Here is a 27,844-nt window from a genome sequence, read left to right on the forward strand (position 1 = left end):
GTTTCAAGTGACGTCTCTCGGTTAAATGTCCACCATTCAATTGGAATACGAACAATGAATGTTTTTTCAATTTTTTTTAAGACGAAAATGCAATTGTGAATGATCGAAATTGAAGAAAAAATTTAATTTAATTATTTTTTAAAGCCAGTCATTTTGTTATAACCGGTATTTCCATACCGTAGACGGTAAATGTTGTTTGACGGTTGCTTTCCAGTTTTGAGAGCCATGTAAACGGACCCATTGGAAAGATGCATGGAAAATAACATATGTGCGTTGACATCTGTGAATGTGCGAATCGCATATGTATTTGGGCTTTGCGTCAGAATGTATTCACTTCAAAACAAACAACAAAAAGGAATATTTCACACTCATTTGGTGAGAGTGCTCGATTGTATTAAATTTAATTCAATTTTGCGTTTACAATTGATAAAACGCAAAAAAAATTGGTTCGCAATAGGGGACTCTTCTGACTCATAACGTACCAAGTGATAATTTTTTTTTAAATACGAAATTATTGTGACAGTGGCCCAGTAAAAATGTTAAGATTTTTGTTTTTGACCTTTTCAATACTCATCACACGCGATTACAATGCAGTTCAAGCATACAAACCAGTGAGTCAGACAAACAAAGAACTTTCCATTTGTTGCGAAATGTTTCATTGAAAATAATGGCGTTTTGTTCTTTAGGTGGTTTTAGTTCACGGAATTATGACGGGAGCGCCGAGTATGAATTTGATTCAACAGGAAATTAAGAAAGTAAGTCAAGGATATATGCGAATTGAATAGATAAGCGAGTTGAAACTTTCTAATTTCATTGGATTGTTTTCGTTGAATGAACTAATGAACTGATTTAGAATAACATATTTTGTTTGTTGTAGGCCCATCCAGGGACGATTGTCTACAATACGGATAGATATTCTGGTTGGTCGAGTTTAGAAAATGCTTGGCATCAGGTTGAAGTATTAGGAAACGATTTGATGGAAATCTGTCAGCGGCATCCAGAAGGTGTTCATCTATTGGGATATTCACAGGGTGGTCTTTTGGCACGGGCTATACTAGAAGTGTATGGAGAACATAATGTTAAAAACTTTATCTCCTTGAGCTCACCGCAAGCAGGCCAATTTGGAAGTGAGTGCAACTTTCATTTTTATTACATCGAAATGAATTCCCACACTCGAAGACTAAGTTATTAATCATAGATTTGGCCTATTCGTTACAGCCGCATTCTTACATTTGATATTCCCCGATTTGGCAGCCAAAACCGCTTATAATCTATTTTACTCCTATGTTGGACAACACACGTCCGTCGGAAACTACTGGAATGACCCGCATCAACAGTCTCTCTACTATAATTTTAGCTCATTTTTGCCATACGTTAACAATGAAATCAAGTCATATAATTCGTCTCGCTTCCGAGAAAATCTCCTGAAAGTCGACCAAATGATTTTGATTGGAGGACCAGACGATGGTGTTATTACGCCATGGCAATCTAGGTTTGAGCAATATTTTTTTTATAACTTTAATTTTCTACACGTTTTCATTCATTTAATGAAAATATGCTTTCGGTTCTCTTTTCAGTCACTTTGGTTATTTCGACGAAGAAGGAGAAGTGATACCATTTTATCGTCGAAAAATCTACACAAATGACGATATCGGATTGAAGACACTGTTCAAAGAAGGGCGATTGCAAGTGCTCACCTTCCCGCATGTACATCACTTTGCCTGGCACATAAATGTGAGTGTGATTTGGGAGTCAATCATACCACATTTGGATTGAAATTTCATTAATTAATAATGAATTATAATTCAACTCGCTTCGAAAGAAGAATCTCTACCGCGAAATTGTACCTAATACTGCTACTTTAAGAGGAGAAATGAGTTTAGACTGGGAATGACAATTGGTTAAAGTGATTCAAGTGTTTTTTTTTGTTACCAAATACAATTCCAAATATTTTTATACGCTGTGAAGAGAAAAAAATCACACAAAAAAAATCTCATCAATTAAATGACCTTCTGATAAAAATAAAAGATTATGTTTTTCATTGAAAACGAACCAAATTTTATTGAGCGAGAAAAAAGGGCATTCACAACGGGCTGATTTTGATTGGGAAAGGCCTATAACAACAAAACATCTACTGTATGTCGAACTGCCATGTTTGTTGTTTAGTTTGACGTTGCGTTTGCATGTGGCGACCTCTTCGTAGTTGTCAAGTGAGAGACGGACCGAAAAAAGCGTTTCGTCTCTTGATTCCCCGTATCAACATAAAGCGAAACAGTCTTCAGTTGTCTTACAACGTTCGTCGGTTCGGACGTGTTGTCCCATGTTATCATTCGATATAATTTTTTTTCTGTTAATACTTCTGTTGATTTATTTATTTTTGAAATTCGATTAAAACTTTTGTGTTGAACATTCATCGTAAAATTGTGCACGTATATTCAATTGGATTGACAAATAGTTTGGATTTTAAGTTAAAACGAAAGAAAAGAAGAAAAAAATTGCAACAAAAACGAACCACTCCAAATGGTATCATAAAGATAAAAAGCTAGTGTGTATCAAACTTGAAGCTAACGAAAAAAAAAGCTAGGCGACATCAGCCAGCACAGTGTGAGGGAGAACAAAAAAAATCAATGTTGTTTTGTTTTTGCTGTGCAAGAATAGTGAATTGAATTGCAAGAAGCTAAAAAAGTGAGCAACCAACGAAACACAAAATCACAACACAAGGTAAAGAAAGATTTAAAAAACTGGATATAAAATGGGTGAAATAAAAAGAAATGGCAATAAAAACTGAAATAGTCGGTGAATTAAAAGGAATTAATGCGATTAGCTAGGAGAGAAATGCGTTTGTTGGGGAGAAGAGGAAAATTTTAAGAGAGAAATGCGATTGCAAACAATGTGTGATTTAAATAATCACACGGCACACACACAGCTCAAAAATTTTGCGGATTTTTTTCTACATTGCGCTGTCATTTTCTTTCTCTCGTGCTGCGGCTGCTACCTGTGAATGCGTGCGAGAGTTCGAAGTTGGAAAACGAGAAAATCTCGTTCGACTTCGTACACACCGGAATCAATTCGATGCGATATCTTGCTGTTGTCAAACGAACTGCAAATATCAGTCGAACGGTACGAAAAAAAACCCAAGACGTGTGTATCGATCGATAGACACAGGCCCATGTTTTTGGCTTTCGATCTCTTTTTGCAACAGTTAGAAAACCAGTTGAGCGACGAACGTGCAAAAAAGAGATACGTCATGCTGTGAGACAGCGAGAAAAAGTCGCTTTTTTTTAACATATGAATTTGGGTGATCAAGTGCTGCTGTGGTCGGTGCATTCCTTTTATTGGTCGCTGTTGCCAAACTACACGTCGTTGCTTACCTGATTTCATTTTTATTGCAAAATAACAGCCAGAATGCACACTCGACATGTTTCGTCGTTCTTTTTTTCTGTTATTTGCACACCAAAAACGGCAATTTCTTCGTCGAATGCAATATTCCATTGCAACATAACATCCAAATGCACAGCATAAAACTTCTAAAAGATCCGACACAACACACGTAACAAAGCAAGTGCAACACTTTGCTTTCGGAGCCTGAGCTTCGACGAAAGACTATGCTCTTTTTATGGTTTTACTTTGTTTTTGTTCCCTTCTAACGTTGAAGGATGTTTTTTTTCCTGTTGTGCACTACCTTGAACCGAGAGAAATAGAACGAGCAGCAAGTTGTTCTATGTGTCTATTTGAAATGGATCCGTACTGCGTTCACACTCATGGACAATGGCACATCTTTTCTACCTGTTTGTGTTTTTTTTATTCCTTCTTCATAAATATCCATTATGCTCGCTTTGTCTTATATGTCTGACTCGCAGCATTTTATTTTACCGTCAAATGCACAAGGATTGAAGGAAAGCAAACACACGCAATCTATTATTAACATGAATAGTATATTTAAAGATGGGGGATGGATTTTTGTGAGTGAGTTGCGTAGAAGTGCCGTCATATTAACAACAACAACAACGGCAACGCACACACACCTTCCGTTGCTAGCATTTGTTTATATTTATGTGTATCAAAAGGCGTCTATGCAGCGCCCAAACAGCGCCATGATTCTTCAATCGCATTTTACTGTGGACGTTCATCGAAACGGTATATATCGAATTAAGCGATGCATACAGATTATTATTAATAAAGTAAAAGTTCTACGGCTGACAAACTCTTATGCGATGACAATCATCGTTTTTGTCAAATTGAGCACACACTGGCATACAACGACCGAATGTCGTGTCACAACACTTTACCCATCAAATAAACTCAATTGTTGTTTATCTTTTTATGACTTTCGAGTGTTCGGTTTATCGGTTTCTGTCGCTTCGATGTTTTTGTTTCTCGTTTTCTTATTCATCGTCCATAATATGGAAATTATCGACAGATTTTCATTTAAAATCATCCATTAGACTGGAGTTCAAAGAGGAGATAGAAGAAAAAATGAAAACAAAAAAAAACTACTCGATGAGAAGCCAATTTTTTAACGAGCTCATTTTACATCGACAGTCTGTGTTTCAGTCGAAAAGACGTCGTTTGTGTTCTGTTTTACCTGAAGGGAGCATTGATACACACGGTTGGAGTGTAAGTGTATGTCTGTATGCGGAACAGTTTGTGCGTGTGAGTGCGTTCACTGTTGACCGTATTCGACACAGTCGTCGCGCAAATGAATGCATTCGCTATGAAAACCTTAATCGCACGTACTCTGAAATTACAAGCGAAAACTAAAACACACACACAATACAGCCAAGCAAAAGAGACAAGACAAAAATACGACACAGTAGAATCGAAAACAATATAAACCGCCGAACGCTGAATGAAATAAAACACAGAGCGTTTTCTTTCTGTCTACTTCGTTTTCACTCTGTCTCACATTGTGGTAACGACGGCGACCGTACAGCATGAACATGGTAATCAACAATCGAATACAAAACACTCAATTATTACGACGATACAGCCGTCATTTCGATGGACTTGTTTGATGGTATGCGTGCATGTGTGTGTATGAGCATAACTTTAAACATTGCTTGTGATGTCTTTGTGTTGCGGTTGTGGTTGTGTTTCACGAAATCGACACTTTTCGACTGTTTCGTCCCTTTGGTTTTCTATTCACATCATATCATTCTCTGGTTTTAATTTACTCCATTGATATGCGCTCGTTGAACAAGCTCTCTAAAAACTATCAGTAGAACAAATTTTCTCTTGAAATAAAACATAAAACAATTGTCTTCGGTTAACCGAACGTGGAATATTTATAAATATTTGATGAAAATGAGTTATGAAAAAAATCTGTCCGGAAAAAATGGCAAAAAAAGTATCAAGCAAAAAATATATCGGGCAAAGGCAAAAAATATTGAGTTGAAAAATTGCATCATTGCATGATAAAATGGTTCACATTTCGTCATATACTCACGTCATATTCAACGCAAAGGAAAAAATAATAGAACAAAAACAATCAAAAGACTGCAAATTATGCTAATTTTTTGTTCAGTCGAGTGGCCAATATTTAAATGGCCTGAGGTAAAGTTTCGATTTCAACTTCACAAGTAAGAAATTAGCAGTTAATGATTGACGCGTTGTACAAACCGACACTCAACGATATGCAAAAAGTGTATGAATTTAGCTAATGGTCATGTCAGACATCCATTGCTTGTTCGCAGAGAGAGAGAGAAAGAGAGAGAGAGAGAGAGAGAGAGAGAGAGAGAGAGAGAGAGAGAGAGAGAGAGAGTCTATTGATTTTTCAATCCTGATAAATGAATAATGAAGGTAATTTTGTGAATGAATCTGGAACGATGTCATATCGCATGCGAGATAATGCAGATGATTTATCATCTCCGGTTGGATACAAGAAACTCTGCGCCATTCTCTCTCTTTCTCTCTCATTCTCACTCTCTATCCATTCTCTGTCTCGCACAAGATAAATGTTTATATTTGGGATTCTGCCGAAATGAATGAAGGAAAAAAAACACAGTATGTCATTTCAGTAATTTCTTGGCACCGAGACAGCAATTCGATTTGTTCACGTCGTTTTTTCCCTCGACAAACCAAAAAGAACTTGAATGCGATACAAGATACAGAAATAATCCATCAAAGAGCAGACACAATAAATCCCTCGTAAAGAACGTTGCATGTGCAGTTTGATTTGATATTGTTTGTGCACGGTTTAAATTGTACCGTATTGAATTGAGCCCGTTGACTGTTCGAATTTGCACACACGAACGAAAGAAGAAAGAAAAAAAACGGCATAAAATTGAACCATTTGCATTTTGATGTGGTGTTGTTGTTTTATTTTGCGCGTGCACACAAACAACCATATGTCGTTGGCAAACGGTTTATAAATATTTCTCTCGGCTCTTTTTTTTATTCATTACTCGTTAATTTATTTCGGGTTAATGAATTCGTGACAATGACAAAAACCACGTTTCGTACGCAGTTTAGTTTCGGTGTCGGCTCGGGCACTGTTGGCTCGTTCGGTGTCGGTTCTTTTATGTAATGTGCATTTCGATCTCGTCAAGCGTTCGGATTGAAGCAATAAATTTTCATTTAGACCTAATGCAACCAAATTACCCATTGTAGTGTGAAGATTAAGTGAGATATTTCAATTGGTTTCGTGTGTGTGTGTGTGTGTGTGTACTGCCACAAATGAACCTGTGCAATAATAATGTAACTGTGAACAAAGAGAAGCGGGAGAAAAAACAACAGAATAAGATGATGCTATGCAAATCTTCCGTAATTCGCAAGATAATATCAAATCTTTACGAAATGCGCAGCACTTAAACCCAAAGATTGGATTTTTACCATTTTTTTTTCCTTCTCTTCGCCTTCGTTTCGGTAACAAAACGCAAATGTGCGATAAAAAAAAAACATATAGTGGAGAAAAATTCGTGTGAATTACCTCACTTGTACCGCATCTTGATTAAAAACGTGACAAATGGTTTATGCTTTCATTTGCCTTTGAATTGAATAACGATGATTCTTGGGCGTTCTTACCATCGTTCATTCATTGAAGAAAAAAACGAATTAGATTTTCCTCTCTGACTTTGTGTGTGTGTGTGTGTTGAGCCTATTGATGCCATAATAGAACAGCCAATGGAATTGGAAAAATCGTGTAGTCGGTCCATTCACAAGTCGAATGATCAAATGAATTCTCAACACACTTAAATCAGTTCGTTGCTCTTTTTCGACTCAAATAGTTTGGATACTCTGGATTTTCGGCAAATTCTTCTTTTTTCTCTCCATCTCTTGTCTACCGTCACCTTCCTGCTTTCCTAGCATTTAAAATGTTGGATCACTTCTTCATGCAAAGGCTGGGAGCAGTGCGGCAAATGAATGTGTAAAACTAAAACACATACATAACTATAGCGAGACCATAAAAAATGCGCGTAATTAGAGAAGCAAGAAGAAAATTCGATGCTCCGACGAAAATCCGAATTAAGCAAATCCACGAACGTTATATAATGAGCTAAATGATTGATATTCCCTTTTTTTATTTGGCGAATGGGCCGCTGATGATGTGTTTTGTTCGATGAAATGCCGTGTGCAAAAATGTTACCTTTTTTCGTTTTGTGGCCGGCACAATTTTTCTCTCTCACACTTCTTTTTCTTTTCGTTCGACAAACGACGTTCGTTTGGGTTGTTATGAGATTCAGAGTCAAACGATTTTGCTTTCAGCGCTTCCGAGTCACATCATCGTGAGTTTTGCGTTGTGTTTTGGTCCGTTGGCCACATATCATCGCACAGAATCACTTTGCTTGACTGCAACAACAGCACACAAAACACCATAATCGGTGTGTCGAGAAATACGTTTTTTTTGCTTTTGTTCTCCATCATTTTCTCTAGTGCAACACACCATTTCGTGTGCATTATCTGTTCGAAGATAGAAATGCATTTGATGTTGAAAGTGAATCGTTTACTTTTACTTCCGCACCGAAAACCATAGCCATTTGGCTGGAACATTACAGATGTTGAGCTACTTTGTTTTTTTTTCTACCTTTTTTTTCTCGTTCACATGGCTCGCTATTTCTTTCGCCGGCGAATGTAATTCTGGTGGAAAAACGGTGAATTCGCACACAGATTGCCCGTTTTTTCTTCGTCATTAAATGTTGGACCCGCCGTGGTTTGTGCATACTGACAAGGCTAATTTCAGTACCAGGCCGCAAACACAAAATCTGGTGGAATTCAAGATAAATGGCCAAATAATTCACAGAAGAAGAAAATTATACGTCGATGATATAATCAAGTTAATGGCATGCACAGTGTGCATTGCACACACACAGCGGCTCTTCTGCCATCTTCTCGTACATATTATTATTTCATTTCATGATGTGCCCACTCTGGAAAATGATAGTGCAAGTGTTTCTTACCGCTCGGTCGTAATTAAGACTACCGTAAAAGTTTGTGTGAGCCAACATCAGGTAGAGCATACTAATTTGATATGCAGCTCAATAGCAATGCCAGCAACAAAGTGTTAAAGTTATTTTGTTTGCTGTGTGTATGACACAGGCCAATATTTGAATGTTAAATTAGATTTATGTCGCTATGTCTGCACGTGAACCGCACAGATAATTTCAGTTACATCCATAAAATTGACAGTGTGACTAATATTTGGCTTCGTTTGTTGTTCTATCTCTAGCCTATTGCACAGACGTTGCTTCGATAGCATACAAAATTGCATATTCGGCCAGAATAATTTTGCTGAATGTTGTCCCAGTAAAAAGTGAGTTATTTATGGCATTGTATTTGCATGCGACTCATGCACATCCAATCGAAAGACGGGAGAGAGATAAAATGAAATAAAAAGTAACACAAGAGTCGCTATTTTCAGAACCAGAATAAATCCCGCAAACGAATGAAAAATTGATTCAGATGGCTTTAAACAGAAAAACAATTGATGTCACGATAAAACATGTTTAACCTGATCAAATGCGGTGGAATTGTTTTGTGCGAACAATGTGTTCCGGCCTGCTTTTGGGAATGGAATTTTTTTTGGTGTTGTCATTTCGGAAGAATAATTTCGGGAATTTCTATGCCATTCGAAAAGAACGAATTCATTCCAAGACTCGAGCGAAATTGTACGACTTCTGAGAAACGGAAGGATTCCAATTTAAAGCACCGCAATTAAAACCTGAATGCTCGAAATTGCGCCCGGGTCATTGAATGGATGAGGTCAAATGGTTTGGATTCTTTTTAAAATTAAATTGCTACCATTAACCAGTGGTATTATTCTGAATGGATTATTCGCGATTTACAACGTCTTTTTGTGATTCATTTTCGAGGCCCCGAACACATTCATGTGGGTTTCAAATTTCTTTTCGTCTTATCGACTACAAAACATAATGAGAATTTTGAACCGTATTTAGCTTTTGATATAAGTAAATTTCATTTGGATCGCCATACATACATCAACCGCATGTGACGACGTGATTCTCATTCAGTTTCAAATTGTTTTCATGTCAAACGGTAAACATAATTGTGTAATTACGAAACAATATCACATGTTTAAGTTTCCTTTTTGTCCGACAATATCTCTCTCTCTGTATCAAACAACACAATGATGGCTTTTGTTACTTCGCTTGATGTAGACGTCAAAGTCAGTATGGCATAACGCGTATATGAACTATTCTTGATAGAATTCAATTTAAACGATGTTATGAATTACCTTTAGAAGCAAAAACGACGTAAATCTATCTCGTGTTTCCATTTTCATTTTAATTCACGAACAAATAATAAAGTAATAAGGTAAAAATAAGCCAAATATTTGTATAAAATTTCAAACATTGACGTTGGGAAGTGGAAAAAGTAAGCGATGAAGACTTTATTGGATGTAGAGTCGGTGAGAGCCGTTAAGAGATGTACAAAGGTGAAAATCTAAATAACGATACAACACACACACACACGTGGAGCTAACTGATATCCGTCAGCATATGATTACTCGATGGTAGTATGGCGTGTCAGCAAATGATGAGAATTCATCAAATAGTGCGCACCACCATTTCCATGATTGCATCGTGTTACACATATATGAAAAATATGAACAATTTTTTTTTCCATATTCTATTCAAATGAAGTGAATGGCGGAAAATAACAATGGCACAACGATCACACACACACACACATACACCAAATACAGAGCAAACACATACAAACACGAGAACGTCGGCTAAATTATAATGGTACCATCTCGAACAGCAAACGAAGACAATTTACATTTCATATTAAATATTGTTGCTACCGCTACTTACTTCGATTGCAAACGTGAACGACATAAATATGGGATAGCTGTGCGGTGTGCGCGATGCAGTTAGGTTTTCGGTTTTATGTTTTGATGAATGTTCCATTAATGTATCTGGATTTTGTTTTATTTCTTCATCAAAATCAGCTAGAAAAAAGAGAGAGAAAAATTTCCGTGCATCGAGTTCACTACGAGTCGATGTGAGTAATTGTTTAGCATTCAGCTGAAAATCGTAATGATTATTCAATTTTGCCATTTTTTTTAATGAGACGATGCAGCAAAAAGAAAAGCACACACAACATGGAAACATGTCTCAACACACGTACACAATTTCTCACAGGCTCTCTTTCTTAATTGTGCAAAAATATCTATTCAATGAATGCTGCTTGCTGTTCACGTTTCTGTGCCGCTCGGCTCTTTTTCATTTCTTTTTTTTTGCTCACTCAACTGGTCGTAGACTGTGATTCATCCTAAATTATTGGCTTCTTATTCTTTTCACCATTCTATGTCCGCAGTGCAGCCACGTTCTTGTGTTGTACAAAAGAAAATTCAGAAAATCTCAGATTCAATTATATAGCATTTACTCGGCGCGACCATTGTTGTGGATGCGACTTAAGGCTTGAGTACCTTACTTACAATTCCATTCATTTCATTCGATGGGAATAGGTATGCGAACGACAGCGAATGATGATAAAATTTCAGTCAGATGCTGCAGACGTGATCTGCTTTCGAATGCCGAACACATGATTAATTTCAAATTAATTATGTCGAGGAAGTGGCTGTCGTTGAACACGATCTAACGACACGGTTAAGCATAAGTCCGACGTCGGCCGGATTTTACAGGCTAACATGTGTTTTTTTAGGTCACAAACGGTTGTCTCGTCTAATTGACAAATAAACGGCAGATTGACTTTGATCGTTTTTTTCTCTCAACATTTCCGTTTTGCACAAACACATGTACCTGCTCAACTGCACATGCAACATGATTGATCACTACCTGAGTCGATTGAGAATCAATCAATCTGAGATTTTCTCCCTCTCCCTCTCACATTTCAACACAAATTTACAGCTCTCAAAGCAGTGCGAAAAATATGCTTGAATTATTTATTTGTAAACTGAAACGTAGTAAGGATTTTTTTTATCTTGCCGAAAGATTGGAACGACCGCAAATGACATCGTTTAGTAACACCATTTTTATTTTTTGCTTATCTTTTTGAGGCTATAATCGCTTCGTTTCATCGCCTCGTCAGAGATAATAAAGTCAGTAGCGTTTTTTTTTCAGTCGAAAATCGTAAAACGAAGGAGTGTTCGTCATATTCGAGCCGAGTTTCGTTCAATAAGCTTTGACGACTTTCGGATTTTATCAAATAATCTCTCACCTCTCTCTGTGTGTACACAAGTAGATCGCCTGAAATCATTTGTCAAATCTATTTTTGTATGGTTGCCTAATTACTCACAGTACATTTTGTTCGCACTTTTATGACTTCCTCGTCGGCGATAAATCACACAGCAGAGCCGAGCAGAGAAAAAAAACTGGCAGTGTCAAGTAATTAATATTGAAATCAAATCATCAAAAGCCGTTTTCCAGCAACCACAAACGAGGCATTTTCACATACACACACAAGCATATAATTTGCATTCACAGCTCACAAGAAAATTTCAAATGCAAATAATGTGTATTCAAAAAAAAAAGAGCATGGAGGCATCGCGCGACGGAGCACATTGTTCAGCCACATTTGGCCTGTGAAAGTCAGATAAAAGCGTGATTAACTTTTTTCTCTGTGCCTTCTCTCTCTATCTTTGTCGGCTGTGTGCAACCTATCCGAACTGACAACAAAATTGATTACAGAAAAAAGTTTTTCCTCGCGAGATTTATGCGCTCGGCCGGATTTTTACTACTATTTTTATTTGTTTCGTTCATTTGAGTGCAGTTGAAGTTTGTGGGCGTTGAACAATCTAATTCAAATTGAACATATATTTCCCCTCTGGAGTGCATAACCTTTTTGGTGCACAACAAAGAATTTTGTTAACCGTTCACTGACCGCACAAGGGAAATACACGCGTGTAGAACCGCGGTTCTATCGATTGGGTTGCGTGCATCGATGCGGTATTTGTTTATACGTTGGTTAAAACAAGGTGCGGCACTGCTTCCTCGAAGCGAACCAACTAATATAAAATCATTTAGAAAAATGCAGGAGCAAATTAAGAACTCCATTAGCCAAAACAAAAGCGAGTTCAAACGAAAACACATGACTCATATGGAAAACTCGATCGATATTTCCAATAAGCAACTGCTTTTGTCAATCTCAATATGCGGTAAATGTCGTTTAAATGATTGAGTACCTCGTCGACTTCCTGTCTTCCTCTCTTCCTCTCTGTGTACGCTTTTTTCGTCTTCAATTATAAAGCAATTTCGCAAAAAGCGGGTCGAACCGTTTCATTCGGCATTCCGAAAAAAGTAACGTTCGGTAGTTTGTTCTAAATTTTATTTCTGAATTCCAATTTGATATGAACGCGTGAGAATAAAAGACTGACGCTACCAGGTTTTTCGCAAAAGCGGGATAAAAATCAGTTGCACGCAAAAGAGACATTTCAAAAGGTTTCACGCAAGAGAGAAGTATGTTGTTGTTGTAATCACGGCTTTAAAATTCAAAATGCGACAAAATAAAATGTTCCGTTGCGTGTAACCTTTTGAAATGTCTCTTTTGCGTGCAACTGATTGTTATCCCGCTTTTGCGAGAAACCTGCTAACGTCAGTCTTTTACTCTCACGCGTTCATATTTGTTTCGGTGGCTTGCATCCAAAAAACACACCTAGTCTATCGCAGCCCATATGAAATAGTCTACGCTGACAATTTGTCAACACACCGAGACACAAAACAGTTTATTTACATTTGACAATCATGTAATTACGGTGTCGTGAATGTGTGCCATTGTGCTCGCTCATTTTGGAGTTCTTTTTTTTCTCCGGCTGTTGACATTTGCAAATAAAACAGTTCATTCTTTTTAAATTAAAACTTATTTTTACGTCCATTCAACGTTCTTTGTTTTGACGAAGATATTTCAGTTCACGCACCCATGTAAACGATGACACATATCGAGTGTATATTGACGCGATTTATATTGTGTACTTTTTTGTTCGAAGATGTTGGTCGAATTACGATTCTGTTGCCATCGAAGATACAAAAGCAAAAAAAGCGCAAAAAAAACACAAAAAGAGACACATGTAATGAGTTGAACCACATTCGCATAAATTACCGTCAAAAAAATAAGTGAAAACATTTGCCAAAATGTAGCATCTTACGGTCCGTAAAATAGAGAAAAAAGAAAGAACAAAGATGAAAAGAGTTGTTTCATCTGCAATGTGGCACGTTTCGTTGACTTAACAATTTAGTTTTCTGTTGCTGCTTTTTCTTCCGCTCGTAAATGGAAGTTTAATTGTTTCTGACACTGAAATTGCCGCACCGCACCGTTGTTATAATAAAATAGTAAGTGCCTTGGGCAGTATTAATTAACAGGCAATTATCGGCAAAAATGAAACGATCTAATCCAGTAATTCCACTTTGCCGGTTGGCCGATCGCTTGGTTAGAATGAACGATAGCTAGCGCATTGATTCGCATGGCAGAATATCCCAATCCATAAACATGAGCTTGCAAAACGACACCATAAAAACCCTGACATCATCATTGACGACGACGTAAATACGAATCATGTCGCATTTGTAACGGCCAACCGCGAGGTGAATCGCAACGGATATATGAAATTTTCGTTCTTATCACCAATGTTATATCTGCGCTTTGCTCAGGTTCAATACCGGTATATGATCTTGAAACGGTTTTCGGCGCCATGAATTTGTGACGAAGAGATTTTTTCAAAGGAAAAAGAATTAAAACGTTGAAAAAGCCAAATTTGTGTTCGGAATATTCAACGAAATGTTGAATAAATTGCCGCCGACAGTGATTTGAATTTAATCATCGTTGTTTCCACAGAAAAATTAAGTTATTCTAAGACGGAAATAGTTGTATTACTCTGAGAACATTGAGAAATGAAACGAAATTAAATTTTGCCGCTTGATTGGATGTCAACAACTTTCAGTTTTTTATTCCCTCATTTGCCGATGTTTTTTCCATTTTTGCCTATGGTTTTTTCACTTCTCTCCATTGTAATTCATAGAGTGTTTTGCATTGCAATTTTTACTTTCGTCGAAGCAAAGCGAAGCACACACTCAAGAAGCTCATTCGTTATTCATCACTGATTTTTCAGATGAATTAAATGAGCCATGTTCCATTCGGTCGACTATTGGATTCAATGCGGTATTTTTGCATGAATTCTCATGCTTTATTCTCGATTTCTTCATGTTCTGCAGACGTTCGGTGAATGCAATCTTATCGCCTTTTGTTTTGAACAATCCCATTCAATTGACAATTCAGAACAATGCGTTGTGTTTTGCTGTGATATTGCGTTGGTATATACTGCATGGCATTGCCATGATGGCAATTTGTCGGTTTTATTCTATATCTCGCCTCTCACTTTCCGCATTTGATTTTGTATTTGACGATTAATCAAGCGAGTGCGCGCGCTACTCGTTTCGTTTTGGTTGTGTAGCATAAGACATTCCTCCCAACGAAAAAATGCCATTCGATGACAATCGAAATACAACGCCGAAACGCATTCATCTTGCCTAATTGTTTCCACATTCATTCTAAATGCGGTCAAACGAAAACAAAATATATATCATATGAATCTAAGCCAATGGAAATAAATCCAGAAAAATTGGCTTTTTCGGTTAGATATTCTCTGCCTAACCAACTAATGTTGGAAATTCCAACTTCGAATGCACTGAAACCACTACAGATACAAAAATTGATTGAGTGAAACCAAACGCCAGCAGCAATTGACGGTTTAGTTTATTGACTCACGAAACTTAAGCCGAGCGGAATACACACACACACACTCATTTTGATCGGATTCGGATTGAATTGAAAAAACCAAATAAACTCGTCAGCAACGAGCGAAAACAATCAACTAAACAATGGGGCCGTTGCCGCTGTTGCTGCTGCTGCTTCAAATCAGACATCAGCTACTGGATTTCAACGTTTAATTCAAATCTTGTCTTGAGTTTCACATAACATTTGATATTGACAATCCTATGGTAATATCGAACCGTGGTTCAAAACTGGTTTTCGTGATTCATTCGTTAGTACGGCGATATTTCGACGTGTTTTTTTTTCAAATGTCGTTTGTCAATATTGTTGATGTGAATTGAAATGTGTGTTTGAGTCTGGTGCCGAGTTTAGTTTGTCGGTGTCAAAGTTTGATAAACGCATTTTCTATTTAGCACAGTGCGAATTAAGCTTGTCATTGAGAGTTCGTTTGAGCGTTGAAATATCGTTCTAATTCTTTGGGTCTTTGACAGATTGTGTGTAGATTACATTCGCTTTCCAATCCAGTTTGCCACAGGCAAGGGCAGAATCATAAAAAAAAACTCCAATTAAACTCGTGCGTTCATTTTTATCGGCTTCGCGTGTGAAAGAGTGTTGAACTAAAACTTTGAGTTAAGATTATTGTCAATGCGTTTGAAACTAGAAAACAAAAACATAGTCGAAATCAATGGAATGAGTTCAGAGAACAATAAACGTGCCAAGAGTGTAATTCATGTTCTACAATTAAGTTGGTGATAAATGTGAGGCCCATCAAATTAACGAGTAGGCATACGATTATCTTTAAGCTGACAAAGAAAAACAACGGAGTCGTGAAGGGAAAGGTGTTTACAAATGACTCACAAAATAAAACAAACAGACGAGTTGGTTTGGTTTAAGTACGAAAATAAACAAATTCATCAAATTTTATTGACAGTTTGATTGCGAGTGAAACCGATTCGGGTGATATGCATTTCTGTGAAATAATGCGATAAGTATTATTAACAATCTAAATATTTAGACTGCACTCGTTGAACAGTTTGTAAGAGCAATCGTTCAATTAAGACCGTGTTCCGTTTAAAGGGAAATCTCTTGTTGACAGAAAATGCACGGCAAAAATAAAACAACCATCTCAAGTGGGTGATTAAAATATCACGGATGCATAGGCCTCCATTTGACACACGGTGCAGCGCTTATTAGTTACAAACGACGATGCATTTTTCATCATTATCTTATCATTAAGGGCATTAGAAGTGACACCTTTCCCTCGTTTGAACGATGGTGAGAAAAACAAGCGCCAGAGACAGAGAGAGAGAACAAGAGTGCGAGAAACAGCAACAATTTCGAAATGGTTGCAAAGGTGAAGCGCATGCTAAATAAAATTAAGTGGATTTTCTCTTTGTTGGCTGTATGAATCAATTCAAAAGCAAAACCAATTCAAGTTACTTGAAACTGAAAACTAAGCCGAAACCATTTATAATGGTTATTTATGCAGCGAAGACATAAAGTCACCAACTGCATAGCCATTTCATTTTTCGAACCATTTGGTAAACGATGAACGACACTTGCTGGCTGCATACATTGCGTTGCCATAGAGAGAGACAGAGGGAGAGAGAGAGAACAACGACATGGCTCATGGATTCAACGACACACAATATCATCATTTGTAATTTAAATGATAATACGTTTGACACGATCGACAGTGAAAAACGTTCACATTTCCGAAGCCGTTGGGTTTTTTTCTCGTCTTTTCTTCTTTCTTTCCTTCTTTCTTTCTATTTCATTTTCAACTTTGTTTATTTGTTCTTTTACTATCTTTCTCCATGTCATGCCAAAGTTGGCAATTATTTTGAATTTTTCTCTCTTGGACTTGGCATCATATACACTCTCACCGCTTACAAGAATGGCACCACAACATGTTCTCTGTCTCTTTCTCTTGCGATGTAAAATGTTTATTGACTAGTTTTCTGTAAAAAAAAATACTTTCTGCCGCCTTGTTCGTTGTGCCATTGTCATACGATAGCAAAATGGAATTTTTTGTCGCTCCATAAAAAATCAATCGAACATGGAAAAAAAATGACATGTGAAAAATCAATATCAAGAACAAGGAACGGGCAAAATGTGGTGCTTATTTTTCTCACGACCACGACACATTTTGCCGTTGACATCAATAATTTATAGTTATATCGAGCCACTGTCACTGAATGTGTTGCCATTTTTACGGTGCGCTCTCGAAACTATTCATTCATATTTGCTGTAGAAAAGTTGTGCCAACAACACATTTTTGTAATATTTTCAACTGTTTTCATCATTTATTTTTCATCCTCATAGTTTATTCAGGATGATGGATTAGGTTCCGTTTTACAATGGCACTAGCATGAAATGAAGATACGATAAATGCATAAAATTGTGATACGACCAAAATGTAAATGGAAAATCTCCTGCATAAACCATTTGCCATAGTCTCTTCAATACACCGTGTACACGGAGACCAAACCGTTTATTTAACCATGTGCCATTTTATAATTCGCTGGTGCAACGTACGCGTGAATGTTACAAGAGTCAGTTCGTTGTGCAACGTCAATTCGTGCCTTAAACTAATGAGTAAGGAAAATAATAGAGCTTTGGTAATGCTTAGCTCGGCTTAGATGCCATCATTGCAACGGTGTAAGCCACAGCAATGATACTAAGCATGAATTTTTCGATGGGTAAAGGTCGTCCAATGAAAGGTATGCTCGCCTACTTTGCGAGAAACCTCTCGTGACAGCGATCTGCCCAGCTTGCGAAAAAAAACAAAACAAATCACAGCAAACATGTAAAAAAGCCTCATCGATTTTCGAAGTCTAACAACTGTTATTAGCTGTGCGCGCAAACGCGCGCCATTACTTCGACAAACAGTTAAAAGATCAATTTTCATGCGATTGTCATAAGACGTTGGATTTGATTGTAAAGCCATTGTCATTTGAATGTTGACGTCGTTTTAATTAGATAACGCGTTGTTTTCTCATTACATTCGCGTGCACATAACAAGCAATTCTCATTTTGTGCTAGTGAAGTGGTGTTCAACATCGTTTCTTGTAAAATGTTCATTAATTTTTATCGACGGGTAATTAAATCCATCATCGTCTCCGATTTTTCTTCGGTCTCTAGTGTAGAGTCAATCGATGCGAATGGATTTCAAAGGGAAAATGGATTGAGTTTGACAAAAATGGAAAGAAATTTCCTTGCAACTATTGTTATGGGAGATTGTTTCAAAAGTGTAGTCAATTTGTTAAATGTGTGTGTGTGTGTTGAATGCCGTTTATATCGATTTATAACTATGATCCGTGCCGAGACTTCGTGACTTTTTCCATTTTTCTCTTCTTCTTCGCTTATGTTCCAAAACATCAATTCATCATAATAGACCAATGAATACAAGTTGCCTTTCAACTTTTGCATTTTTCACTCACTTTACTCTTCAAGCAAACCATTTGCACTGCTCACCGACCGACCAACGGATTTGAACAATCGAGAACAACAATAGTAAATGATATTATGGAAACGGCCAAGAAGCTGAACGCGAATTGTGAATTACTTTTGTTTTTATGATGCAGAAAGCGATGCCATAACCACTCTCCGTTTTTCTTATGGATTATTATGACTCTCTTGGGTTGTGTTTTTTTTTCACTTCTTCTTCTCTCCGTTTTCGGCTACATTGTGAATTCTTATGCTTACTCACATTACGCTGTTTCGGTTGAAATATGAACTTTCTTGGTATTTGGCATTCAGTGGAATTTATCGCATTTAACACGGCCAATTCATTTCAGACGGTGTTTGCATTTAAGTTGATTCAATCAATAACGCCGCCACATCGAAAGTTGCAACGTCTTTCACACACAAAAGAGAAGTTGTTTATATTCCGAGTGAAAATCAAAAACAAATCAATTGAAATGAAATGCTTATGATTGAATGAACAAAAAAACTGTGCGACTATTGATTGAAAATGGTTAATTGAAAAAATTAAACGGGTTTACTTGTACGGTGATTGTTCTGTCGCTCGTTGTTTGGAAGGCAAGTGAAATTGGTATGATCGTGTGTCCGTTGTGAATAGCCGGATGTTTATCAAAGGCACTTATATTGAAATTGAGTTGAAAGCGACCAAACGAATGAACCATCCGAAAATGGTCATTCACGGAATACTTTGCATTTTGCATCGTTTATCTTTGACGATTCTCTCCATACACACACATGCACAACGCACATGCCTCCCCTTTTTTCGTCAATCTTTCTACTTGCGACGCTTAAATGTGGCGACGATGTTTATCGACCTGTACTAATAATTTATCTTTATGTTGTTTTTCTCTCTTTTGATTTCTGAAACCTTTTTTGTGTGTGTGTCGTTTTTTCTCTTTTTTTTAATAAATGAAAATGGCTTTGTTTCGCTCATAAGTGACACAATTTAATTACAATAAATACATTTTACCTTATTGTGAATGCGTCTCTGAAGTTCATGATGAAAGTCGCACACATATTTTTTCTTTTTCTTCTTCTTCTTCTTCTTCTTCCATAAACAAGGCAATTCATTTAATTTTTCCTCCGTTTTCTTCCATCGTATCTTTATTAGTCGATTGTGTTTAAATTCGTTGATGGATTCATTTCCATTTATGATCCTTATCTGTTGGTTTGCTGGTTGTGCTTCGATCATGGCATTGCGATATGCTCTTCATAAACGGTTCGGCGCAAAAAAAAATGAATTTGAATATATAGCAGCTGAACGCGAGCGTGTGCTTCAGCTCTTTGATCCATGGTCTATACTGTGAATGGAAAACATTAATTACAGTCGCCGCGAGGTGCGTTTTTAGTTTACTCGATCGCGCGAGCGTTCATTGTATTCCATTGGTCAAGAGCAAGGTTTTGTTTTTTTCTTTCGTCCATTCGTTTCGTTGGTTTTCGTATTCATTGCTGATTTCTCTGAAAAGTGCTGTTGGTAAAAAGGCCGCCGAAACTGTTCATTTCTTTGTTTCGGGCGCTAAGCGCTATAGTTTTTTTTCTTCATATTCATGACATTTACCATTCCGTATGAAGTGAAAGACTTTCGATTTGATACTCTCTTCAGCCCAAATTACAGATCCAAACGGTTGATTTGATTTCGTAATTTTGTTGCAAATTTCGCATCATTTCCCAAAATCATAGTTCATTTCACAAATTTGCAAACCAACACTGTAATTATGTCTTATTGGATATATCCAGCGAGAGAGAGAGAGAGAGAGAGAGAGAGAGAGAGAGAGATTGGCGATCAGGGTCTTGTGATTATTTGAAACAACAATTCGATAGAGGAAATGTTAAATGTGGTCATGAAATACAATCGAATTATCTGATCAATACACAATTAAATAAATCGCTAGACGTTTTCAGCAATAAATTACGCGAACGAACGAGAAAAAAACAAACACAAACACATATAAAAAATCGACTTTGGTGTCACGCTATTCTGGAGGGAGTGAGATGAATGAAAACAAAAAACTCACATACTCATTGCGCTGTAAATCGTCAATCAAAGTGTTTAGTTCCAGCCAGACATCAGTAGTTTTGTTTAACTTAAATCGTGTAACAATTTTCCCTTTCCAAGCGCACCGCGGCTAAATCTTGGCGGCTTTTTTTGGTCTACTGTTGCTGTGTTTTGTATTTAATTGAGAAAATTGGCGATCAGAGAGACGCAATATGCGATTATAACATCGATTTGCGCGCAAAATAAAAAAAAACATCACAAACATATATGGCAAATGGATACGAAATTCTAATCATATTCCATGCACGCCATCGTTTCACCGTAAATAGCAACCTATCTCTCTATAAAATGAATTTTGCTTATTTGCCGAACAACACTGGATTCGCACGAATCGGTGATTATATGTACGATATTATTAAATGATAAATTAAACGATGGTACTGGCATCGCAATGGCACATTCGGATGGTGGAACATACACACAAGTACTATACAAAATGACGACAACGACGACGACGCTACAATTAGTATAAATGCTTGTTTTGTCGAATGCACACTGACTGCGTGTAAATCGCATGTGAAACATAAATCATAGGACAAGGTGTGCTCTCGGTGTGTACACTGCACAGTGCACACAGCCATACGGCATGTACGAAGCGAGAGCGAATATCAAGCGGGACAGAGAATTTATGGTAAAGGCATAATGTCGACAAGAACGGTCACAAAAATGAAAAACGGGTACATTAAAGGCGAATTCCAACCAGCACTTGTTAGTAACTCGCCTCAACCAGCATCTGCGACCGTTTTTCGAGAAAACGACTTTGTATCGTAATAATTGTCATTGCAAAAGTTTAGCGGGTCGGCAAAGTGCCGCACGTCGATCGAAAGTACTCGACTCCAAGTGGCTGTTCTCTAGCCTGCAGCTCTTACAAACGCTCTCGAGTGCAGTCAGCAATTCGGTTTTGTTTCGTTTCACCGAGCTACATCGACAAGATTCGCTTACCTTTTTTTCCACTCTCATCTGTTTCTTTCTGCCAGCGCAAAACTACCGGTTTTTTTCTGCGGCTGATTCCTATGTAAATTAAAATTGACAAATCAGGTTCTCGCTTTTTGTCTCAATACACACGCTACAGACTATCTTCTCAGAACGTCATAATTTTATTGATATGTTTTTCTGTGGCAAATGAAATCCATGCTGTTTTACACACTTTTTTATTGAGTTGATTTCTGCATTTTATCGTTGAATTTATTTTGTTTTTTCGCATTTAGATTTTGTATTTGATCGAAAATGCGTTTTAACTTTAATGAAAATGGCACATTTCAACACACGACGAATGAGTTGTTAATGAATATTTCAAAGGCAACAGCGTCTTGACATGCATTTGTGCATCACGGCTCGCTGCCAATTTCAAACAAAAAACACGTTCTCAATCAAACAAAAAAAAAGTCTCAACAGTTTTAAAAGCATCTAGCGCTTGTATGGTTCCCGTTGCTTGTGACATTATCGCTGTGATTTGTTATGGCCATTTCTCACAAGCAAATATCAACACATGCATGACGACCAAAAATTGTTTGTGTGTAAATGGTGAAATTCCAGCGAAAGAGTTGAGAAAAAAAGTAACACGCCATTGCTTAATACTATTTTGTGGGTTTTGTGCATTAGCAATGTTTACGTTCCGTAAGCTGGGCGACTAGCCATTTTCAATTTATATTCGCTTAACAGCCTCATAACTCCTTACATCTTTACAATGTGCAGTATATGTGTGTAGATGTGTTTTTTTTCCTCTCAGAGACAGAGAGAGAGAGAGAGAGATTTCATTCTAGAAATCGGAAAAATACACGAGGTTTCACATTTCTATTGTTCAAAAGAGTTGAGGCAATTTAGAAACAGCGACTTTCGGAGACTCCAGACGGGTGTGTTTGCGGCACGGTGCACTGTTTACAATAAATATATATATTTTTTTCCTCTGCCCGCTGCTATTTACATTGTTTACGTGTTCATTCGTTCGTTTGTTTGTTAGGCTCGCTGTGTTGGTTTTTTTCTCTACTGTTTCATTACACAGACGCCTAGCGGTTTCAATGCCAAACATGATAATGAATATTATTCATTATTGTTTTGTCATTTCGAAATTTAATTGAGAAACTTGGCAGCAAAAAGATGAGTTATGGCAAATAATAATAACGACAAAATATGTACGACGTAACAGACGACAAACTTTAAGGGCATCATAAAAATTATCAAGAGAAATGGAAAAAAATGTCAAGAGAGTAAGTGAAAAAAAACTGAACATGAAATTGAAATTGTCGCTTTTCCTTCCATTTTATCGAGAATGAACTGAAAATAGGATTTGGAAAATGGGAAAAAACGCCATTTCGGCGGCAATAATTCAATTTTATCGAATATTTATGAGATTCCCATTGGATGCGCCAACAGCGTTTGGGAATGAACAATGAATAACCGCCCTCCCGGGTCAAGAAATGGCTTTCGGTGAGAATGCATAAAATCATATTATGATTATTATGGTTTGCAACGACCGTAAACCGAAAACCATATGAAGCAACGTACGATTTATTATTGGTTTGGATCGAGAGACTCGAGTATCAATTGAAAATTGTTTCCGTGTCAATGCACTCCGGAGAGCATTTCCATTATCAATTCCGTATAGCATTGACGTATTCATTCCGTTTAATGTCGGTCTGAGTCACACCACATTCAATTGGCTTTGGCGAGGAAATGTTTATGGTTTATGTGGTTGTTTGTTGTTGCCGTCGCTGTTGCGCATTTGATAACGATGCCTTTTTCAGTTCAAATTACTTACGCGATGGCAAATTGACTCACCTTAAAAATGTTTTATGTTTTCCAATGTAAAACATTGGTACGTGAACGGAAAAGAAGATGCATTTGAATTATTTCAAAGTCGTGTGTGGTTAAGGCATGAAATGTATCGCGAGTTGACAAATTCCATTTAAGAAAATTCTTTCTTGAAAAGTCTTTCTCTTGTTCCAAGAGAGAAAAAAAACCCTCTTCTAGCGGCCGTGTTCAATCAGGTCGATCAATTGTGTCAACGTGACAAGTTTTGCACTGAGCACATCTTCTCAAGAGATGCTTTTTTAACGCTGAATTCATGACTTGCAACAAAGATTTGTTACTGTTGTTGCTACTGATGTCATGGCATGGCTGTGAAAAATAAAATCAGAATCCACAAGTTAGAAAAAATGCCATCGGTACAAAGTTTTTCCTTGAAGCAATGAAAAAAATGGAAAAAAAAATTCGTCGAATTCATGTGTTGCCGTTGTTGGTGGATTTGTCCAACAAAGATGTGAACATAAAAAATGCATTCCTTTTAATTGAAAATTGGAATAACGATAAATTGCATGAATGTTGCGGCGAAGTGTAGCTCATTGAAGTATGATGCACGGCGCATCACATGTACATCACAACCCAGTTTGCACAATGCTACGACGATTGGTTGTGTTTTACAGTGGAAAAGCATAGGCTCAGCAAACCCAATATGCAGCTAAATTAGTACATGGTCACATCACGTTGCATAGAAAACGATGAATTGCGGAGTTTTGCTGCAGGGAACACGGTACATAGAAGCCGTATCGGCTTCAAAATAATGAAAATTGGCTGTTGCTGCTGTGGCTGTGGCTGTTGACGTTGTCGCTGTCGTTGTTCGATCGATCACACACAGCAGCTGTTCCAATTACGAAATCTATTAACGCACTCGTGCAATTAATACGACCATTTAAAGTCGGGCCCACAATCTGTGTTTATGCCGCATTGTTTGCGTTGATCCACTTTTGACAATGGCCAAATAAAGCGGACCACGTAATTGGGGATTTTTTTTTCTTTTTCTCTCTTCTCTGAATGAACAACAATTTGCACACCGATCTGTTGAAATATTGATGAATTGGTTGAGAATGTGTGAGAAACAAAAAAAAAATGTTTTGAATTCGTACGCACGCGAAAGTTTTCGCATTGAATGACGAAAATTGGTGTGTTAGCCGACGACACAATTAAATATTTGTTATTACACGCCGCAAATGTTGTACATTTTTATATACATTTAGACAATATTCATTTATCGATGGATTTTTTTTAAACGAAAACAATAAAACGATCGTAATCATACTATTCATAGCTGTGCTGTTCAGCCATCTGGCAAAATAAAGCGTCTCAGAAATAAGATGAAAGATGCGAATAGAATGCTTATTGTGTCAATTCGCACAACATGCGCTCATTTGATATGCATTTCGTTTTTGGCATCAATTAGTTGACGCTGATGTTATTGTTGATCAAATCGTGACAGAGAACAAATTAATCAATTGTGTTTTTTTTAGTTTCTTGCAAAGACGTTCCATTCAATGATTCGAAGAAAGCTTTTATTTCTATGAATCAGATAAAAAAAATTAGACGCCAAACATTAAAAAAAAAGAGCTTCGTCGTGCCTTAATTGGGTAAAGGTCAGCGCACTCAAATGGTTAAGCCTTCTTCTTCTCGCTCAACACTTTTCATTTCCCCATAAAAAAGATACCCAAGAGTCTTGACGTTTATTTCACGTTTTGGCTTTGTTCATTTCGCTTTGTTTTTTCCCTTCTTTTCTCAGCTCTTTTTTATCTACTGTTCTTTTGCATTAAATTAAATGTGTGCTTCGTGTTTCGTTTCAGATTTGGGAAATTTCAGTTCACTGGGTGTGCTGCGAAATTACGAGATTTGTCGAGCCATTGTTCGCGCCTCTGCGTGGCGAGTACACACAACCGTCTAAATCCCCGAACTAATGCGCATACCGTGTTGATCTTGAATTGTGTGTTTTTTTTGCGGAACACATAACGAAGTGAAGGAAAAAAAGAAACATAATAAAAACGAGAATTACGAAAACTCATTTGCGCGAAACATACACACACACACATGCGTATACTCGCTGTCGCCGACCGTGTGTATTCAAGTGCTAGTGATAATAACAATTATTGTGTAGTCAAAAGTCGAAATATCGTAAAAATTGTGTTTAGGTAAACAAGCGACGTTTGTGTATTGTTCAAATGAATAGAAAAAAAGTTGCACACGTGAATGAAATCACGAGCTAAAGAGCGAAAAAGAGAGAGAGAGACAGCGAGAAAAAGTGCGCCGGCGAATCTAATGAATTCAATGGTTCTAATGAAGCTGATACGTAAATTTCCGAATTAAAGTTTCCAAATGATTTTCAAGATAAATCACTTGATTTTAAGCGATCTCGTTTCCCGGAGAAAACCCCATTGAAACCGTTAGTTTTTTTTCCACGACGAAAAAGTGAAAGAAAACGGGGAAAAGAATACAATCTTAATGTGACAGAATAACTCGAGAGTGAGAAAAAGATTGAAGAGATTGCACAATTTACGGTGTGAAAAAGAGAATGTGGCAATAAATCAATATCATATTTATCTTGAGATTGAAGAATTGCCCACAGTTAAACTGTGAACCCAATCGCAGTGTAGATATTTCGAAGGAATTGTGTAAATTGTGAATGTGATTTGTGTATCGTCTGGAATATTTATTGTATGCTGAACGAATTGTGGACAGAGAATTTGATATTTCAATCCGTCGGTGAATTGATTTGAATAAAGCACCCACCCGGCTGTCATCGAATACGCTGCCAAACGGATCGATATTTTGTGATTGCATGGAAAAAATGTTCGCATCGGATTGCGGTAATAACGAATTGCATCCAATTTGAGAGGCATCCCGTGCATCTGAGTTCCGGCCGCTTATTTTAAGTAGTAACCAAAGACCACATTCGTTGACATTGTGCATGCGAACAATACTTGAGTGGAGACGCCGTCATGGATTTTAACAGTGGTGAACCGCGTGCACACATCCGAGCGCCATCTCTGAAACGAGGGAAAAATGACAACGGACTCAACGAACGGGTAAGTTTTGACTGCAATCGTTTGTTCTCTCTTGAATCCATTGTTTGAATGCCGGGTAAATGTATCATATAGCTTGAAAATTTCGTATCTGGGTATCTAATTTTCTTCATTATTTATTGCGAGCACATTTCGAGTGATGACCTCGACAATAAGTGAAAATTATCTTCATAATCGATTCAAAAAAATTTGTAGTGCATTTTTTCAAGGACTTGCCCAGATCACATCGTAGAGCACCGATTTATCTCGTCAAAATTATGCAGCAAATGGGAGCGAATAGAATTAGGTCAGACATTATTTGCCTTGACCTCATAAATGCATTGTGTTTTGCGTTGTTTGTGCTCGCGCGTCGCCTCTTTCACTCGCCGTATCTATGCAACGGTGCATCCGCGTATGCAATTATACGCTGTACACATATAACAATATTGCGCCGTCTATTGCCTACGACCAATTGGTCGTCGTGTGTGCACTGTGCAATGATGGCTGGTGACTTTCTTCTGGGCGCGCACACATATCCATTCGGTGTGCTTATGTGCGCTTGAAATCGCTTTTAATTGCTCGGCAAAATGCATGACAGAACGGTTACAGTATCGAAAAGAAGTATGTTGTTGACGCTTTCGAAATTGGGTTTCGATTGTTGTTGAGCAAAACAAAATAAAAAACTCGCGCAGCAAGCAAAAGTCGTTGAGCTCTTGCGATTCAATTTTTCCGCCAACAACAGCCCGAATCAGAGAGAAAAGCGTCTCTATTTCCGAACCAGGTTCGATGCTCATGTCTCTCTTTCACCGCATTACATATTATTCATGTAATTCTTTCACAATCGTTTCATTCGAAATTTTCTATTGGCGCACAGCGCGCATTTCATTCTATTCACTCATGCATTTTGTAGTATCGTCGAAGCGATTCGTCTATTTCGACTTCGATGGACTGCATAAATTTCGACGGTTCGGTCGCTCGCGCCACCGTCGATTTATGTGCAGTGAATGCAGTTTTTTCTGGTATGAGTGTGGTATGCTGCTCAATGCAATTGCATTCTGGGCAATGGGCCACATAGACGTGAGTGGACGAGCTGCACTGGCAAAACTCTATATCGTAAAATGCATAAGTAACTATTTTCGTGTTTAGCATTTTAGATAACTTTCACAAAATCGAATACAATTGAGCGGTGAATGCAAGCGAGCGAGCTAACAAGCGGCTGCAGCGTATAAAGTCTACGCCGTTTTGCAATGGCGCAGATAAAAAGAAACCAAAATAGACAACCCGACAAAAG

At 37.5% G+C, this 27,844-nt stretch overlaps 2 protein-coding genes and 1 non-coding gene across 12 annotated transcripts in view; all 3 read left to right on the top strand.

Annotated features, from left to right (window-relative positions):
* Positions 1 to 337: 337 nt before the first annotated feature.
* LOC129565161 (lysosomal thioesterase PPT2 homolog) lies at positions 338 to 26,280 on the top strand. The gene is made up of 6 exons (XM_055439722.1): positions 338 to 611; positions 687 to 755; positions 878 to 1,127; positions 1,219 to 1,492; positions 1,578 to 1,734; positions 25,342 to 26,280. Exons 1-6 carry the CDS (start codon positions 537 to 539, stop codon positions 25,450 to 25,452), a joined length of 936 nt encoding a protein of 311 aa, XP_055295697.1. The 5' UTR covers positions 338 to 536; the 3' UTR covers positions 25,453 to 26,280.
* LOC129565478 (U12 minor spliceosomal RNA) lies at positions 17,771 to 17,961 on the top strand. The gene has a single exon (XR_008687620.1). It is a non-coding gene; the product is annotated as a U12 minor spliceosomal RNA (small nuclear RNA).
* Positions 25,440 to 27,844, top strand: part of LOC129565152 (mitogen-activated protein kinase-binding protein 1) — a 37,182-nt gene continuing 34,777 nt past the window's right edge. For 8 of the 10 annotated variants that reach the window (XR_008687575.1, XR_008687579.1, XM_055439688.1 and 5 more), the window contains exon 1: positions 26,438 to 26,577. Coding sequence is in view for 8 of the 10 variants with exons in the window: in XM_055439688.1 (XP_055295663.1) it covers positions 26,491 to 26,577 (87 nt within the window). In the remaining 2 variants the exon portion in view is untranslated. Of the gene's footprint in view, positions 26,578 to 27,844 lie in introns of all 10 variants that reach the window. The other 2 variants (XM_055439690.1, XM_055439700.1) reach the window with 2 other exon arrangements.

Source organism: Sitodiplosis mosellana, unplaced genomic scaffold, assembly GCF_009176505.1.
Source record: "Sitodiplosis mosellana isolate CC-2019 unplaced genomic scaffold, AAFC_SMos_1.0 Smas_scaffold_2, whole genome shotgun sequence".
Taxonomy (NCBI): Eukaryota; Metazoa; Arthropoda; class Insecta; order Diptera; family Cecidomyiidae; genus Sitodiplosis; species Sitodiplosis mosellana.

Coding starts and splice junctions, on each gene's coding strand:
- LOC129565161 (XM_055439722.1), top strand. CDS start 537: ATGTTAAGATTTTTGTTTTTGACCTTTTCAATACTCATCACACGCGAT. Junction 1,493..1,577: donor ATTACGCCATGGCAATCTAG/GTTTGAGCAATA, acceptor TTCTCTTTTCAG/TCACTTTGGTTATTTCGACG. Junction 1,735..25,341: donor ACTTTGCCTGGCACATAAAT/GTGAGTGTGATT, acceptor GTTTCGTTTCAG/ATTTGGGAAATTTCAGTTCA.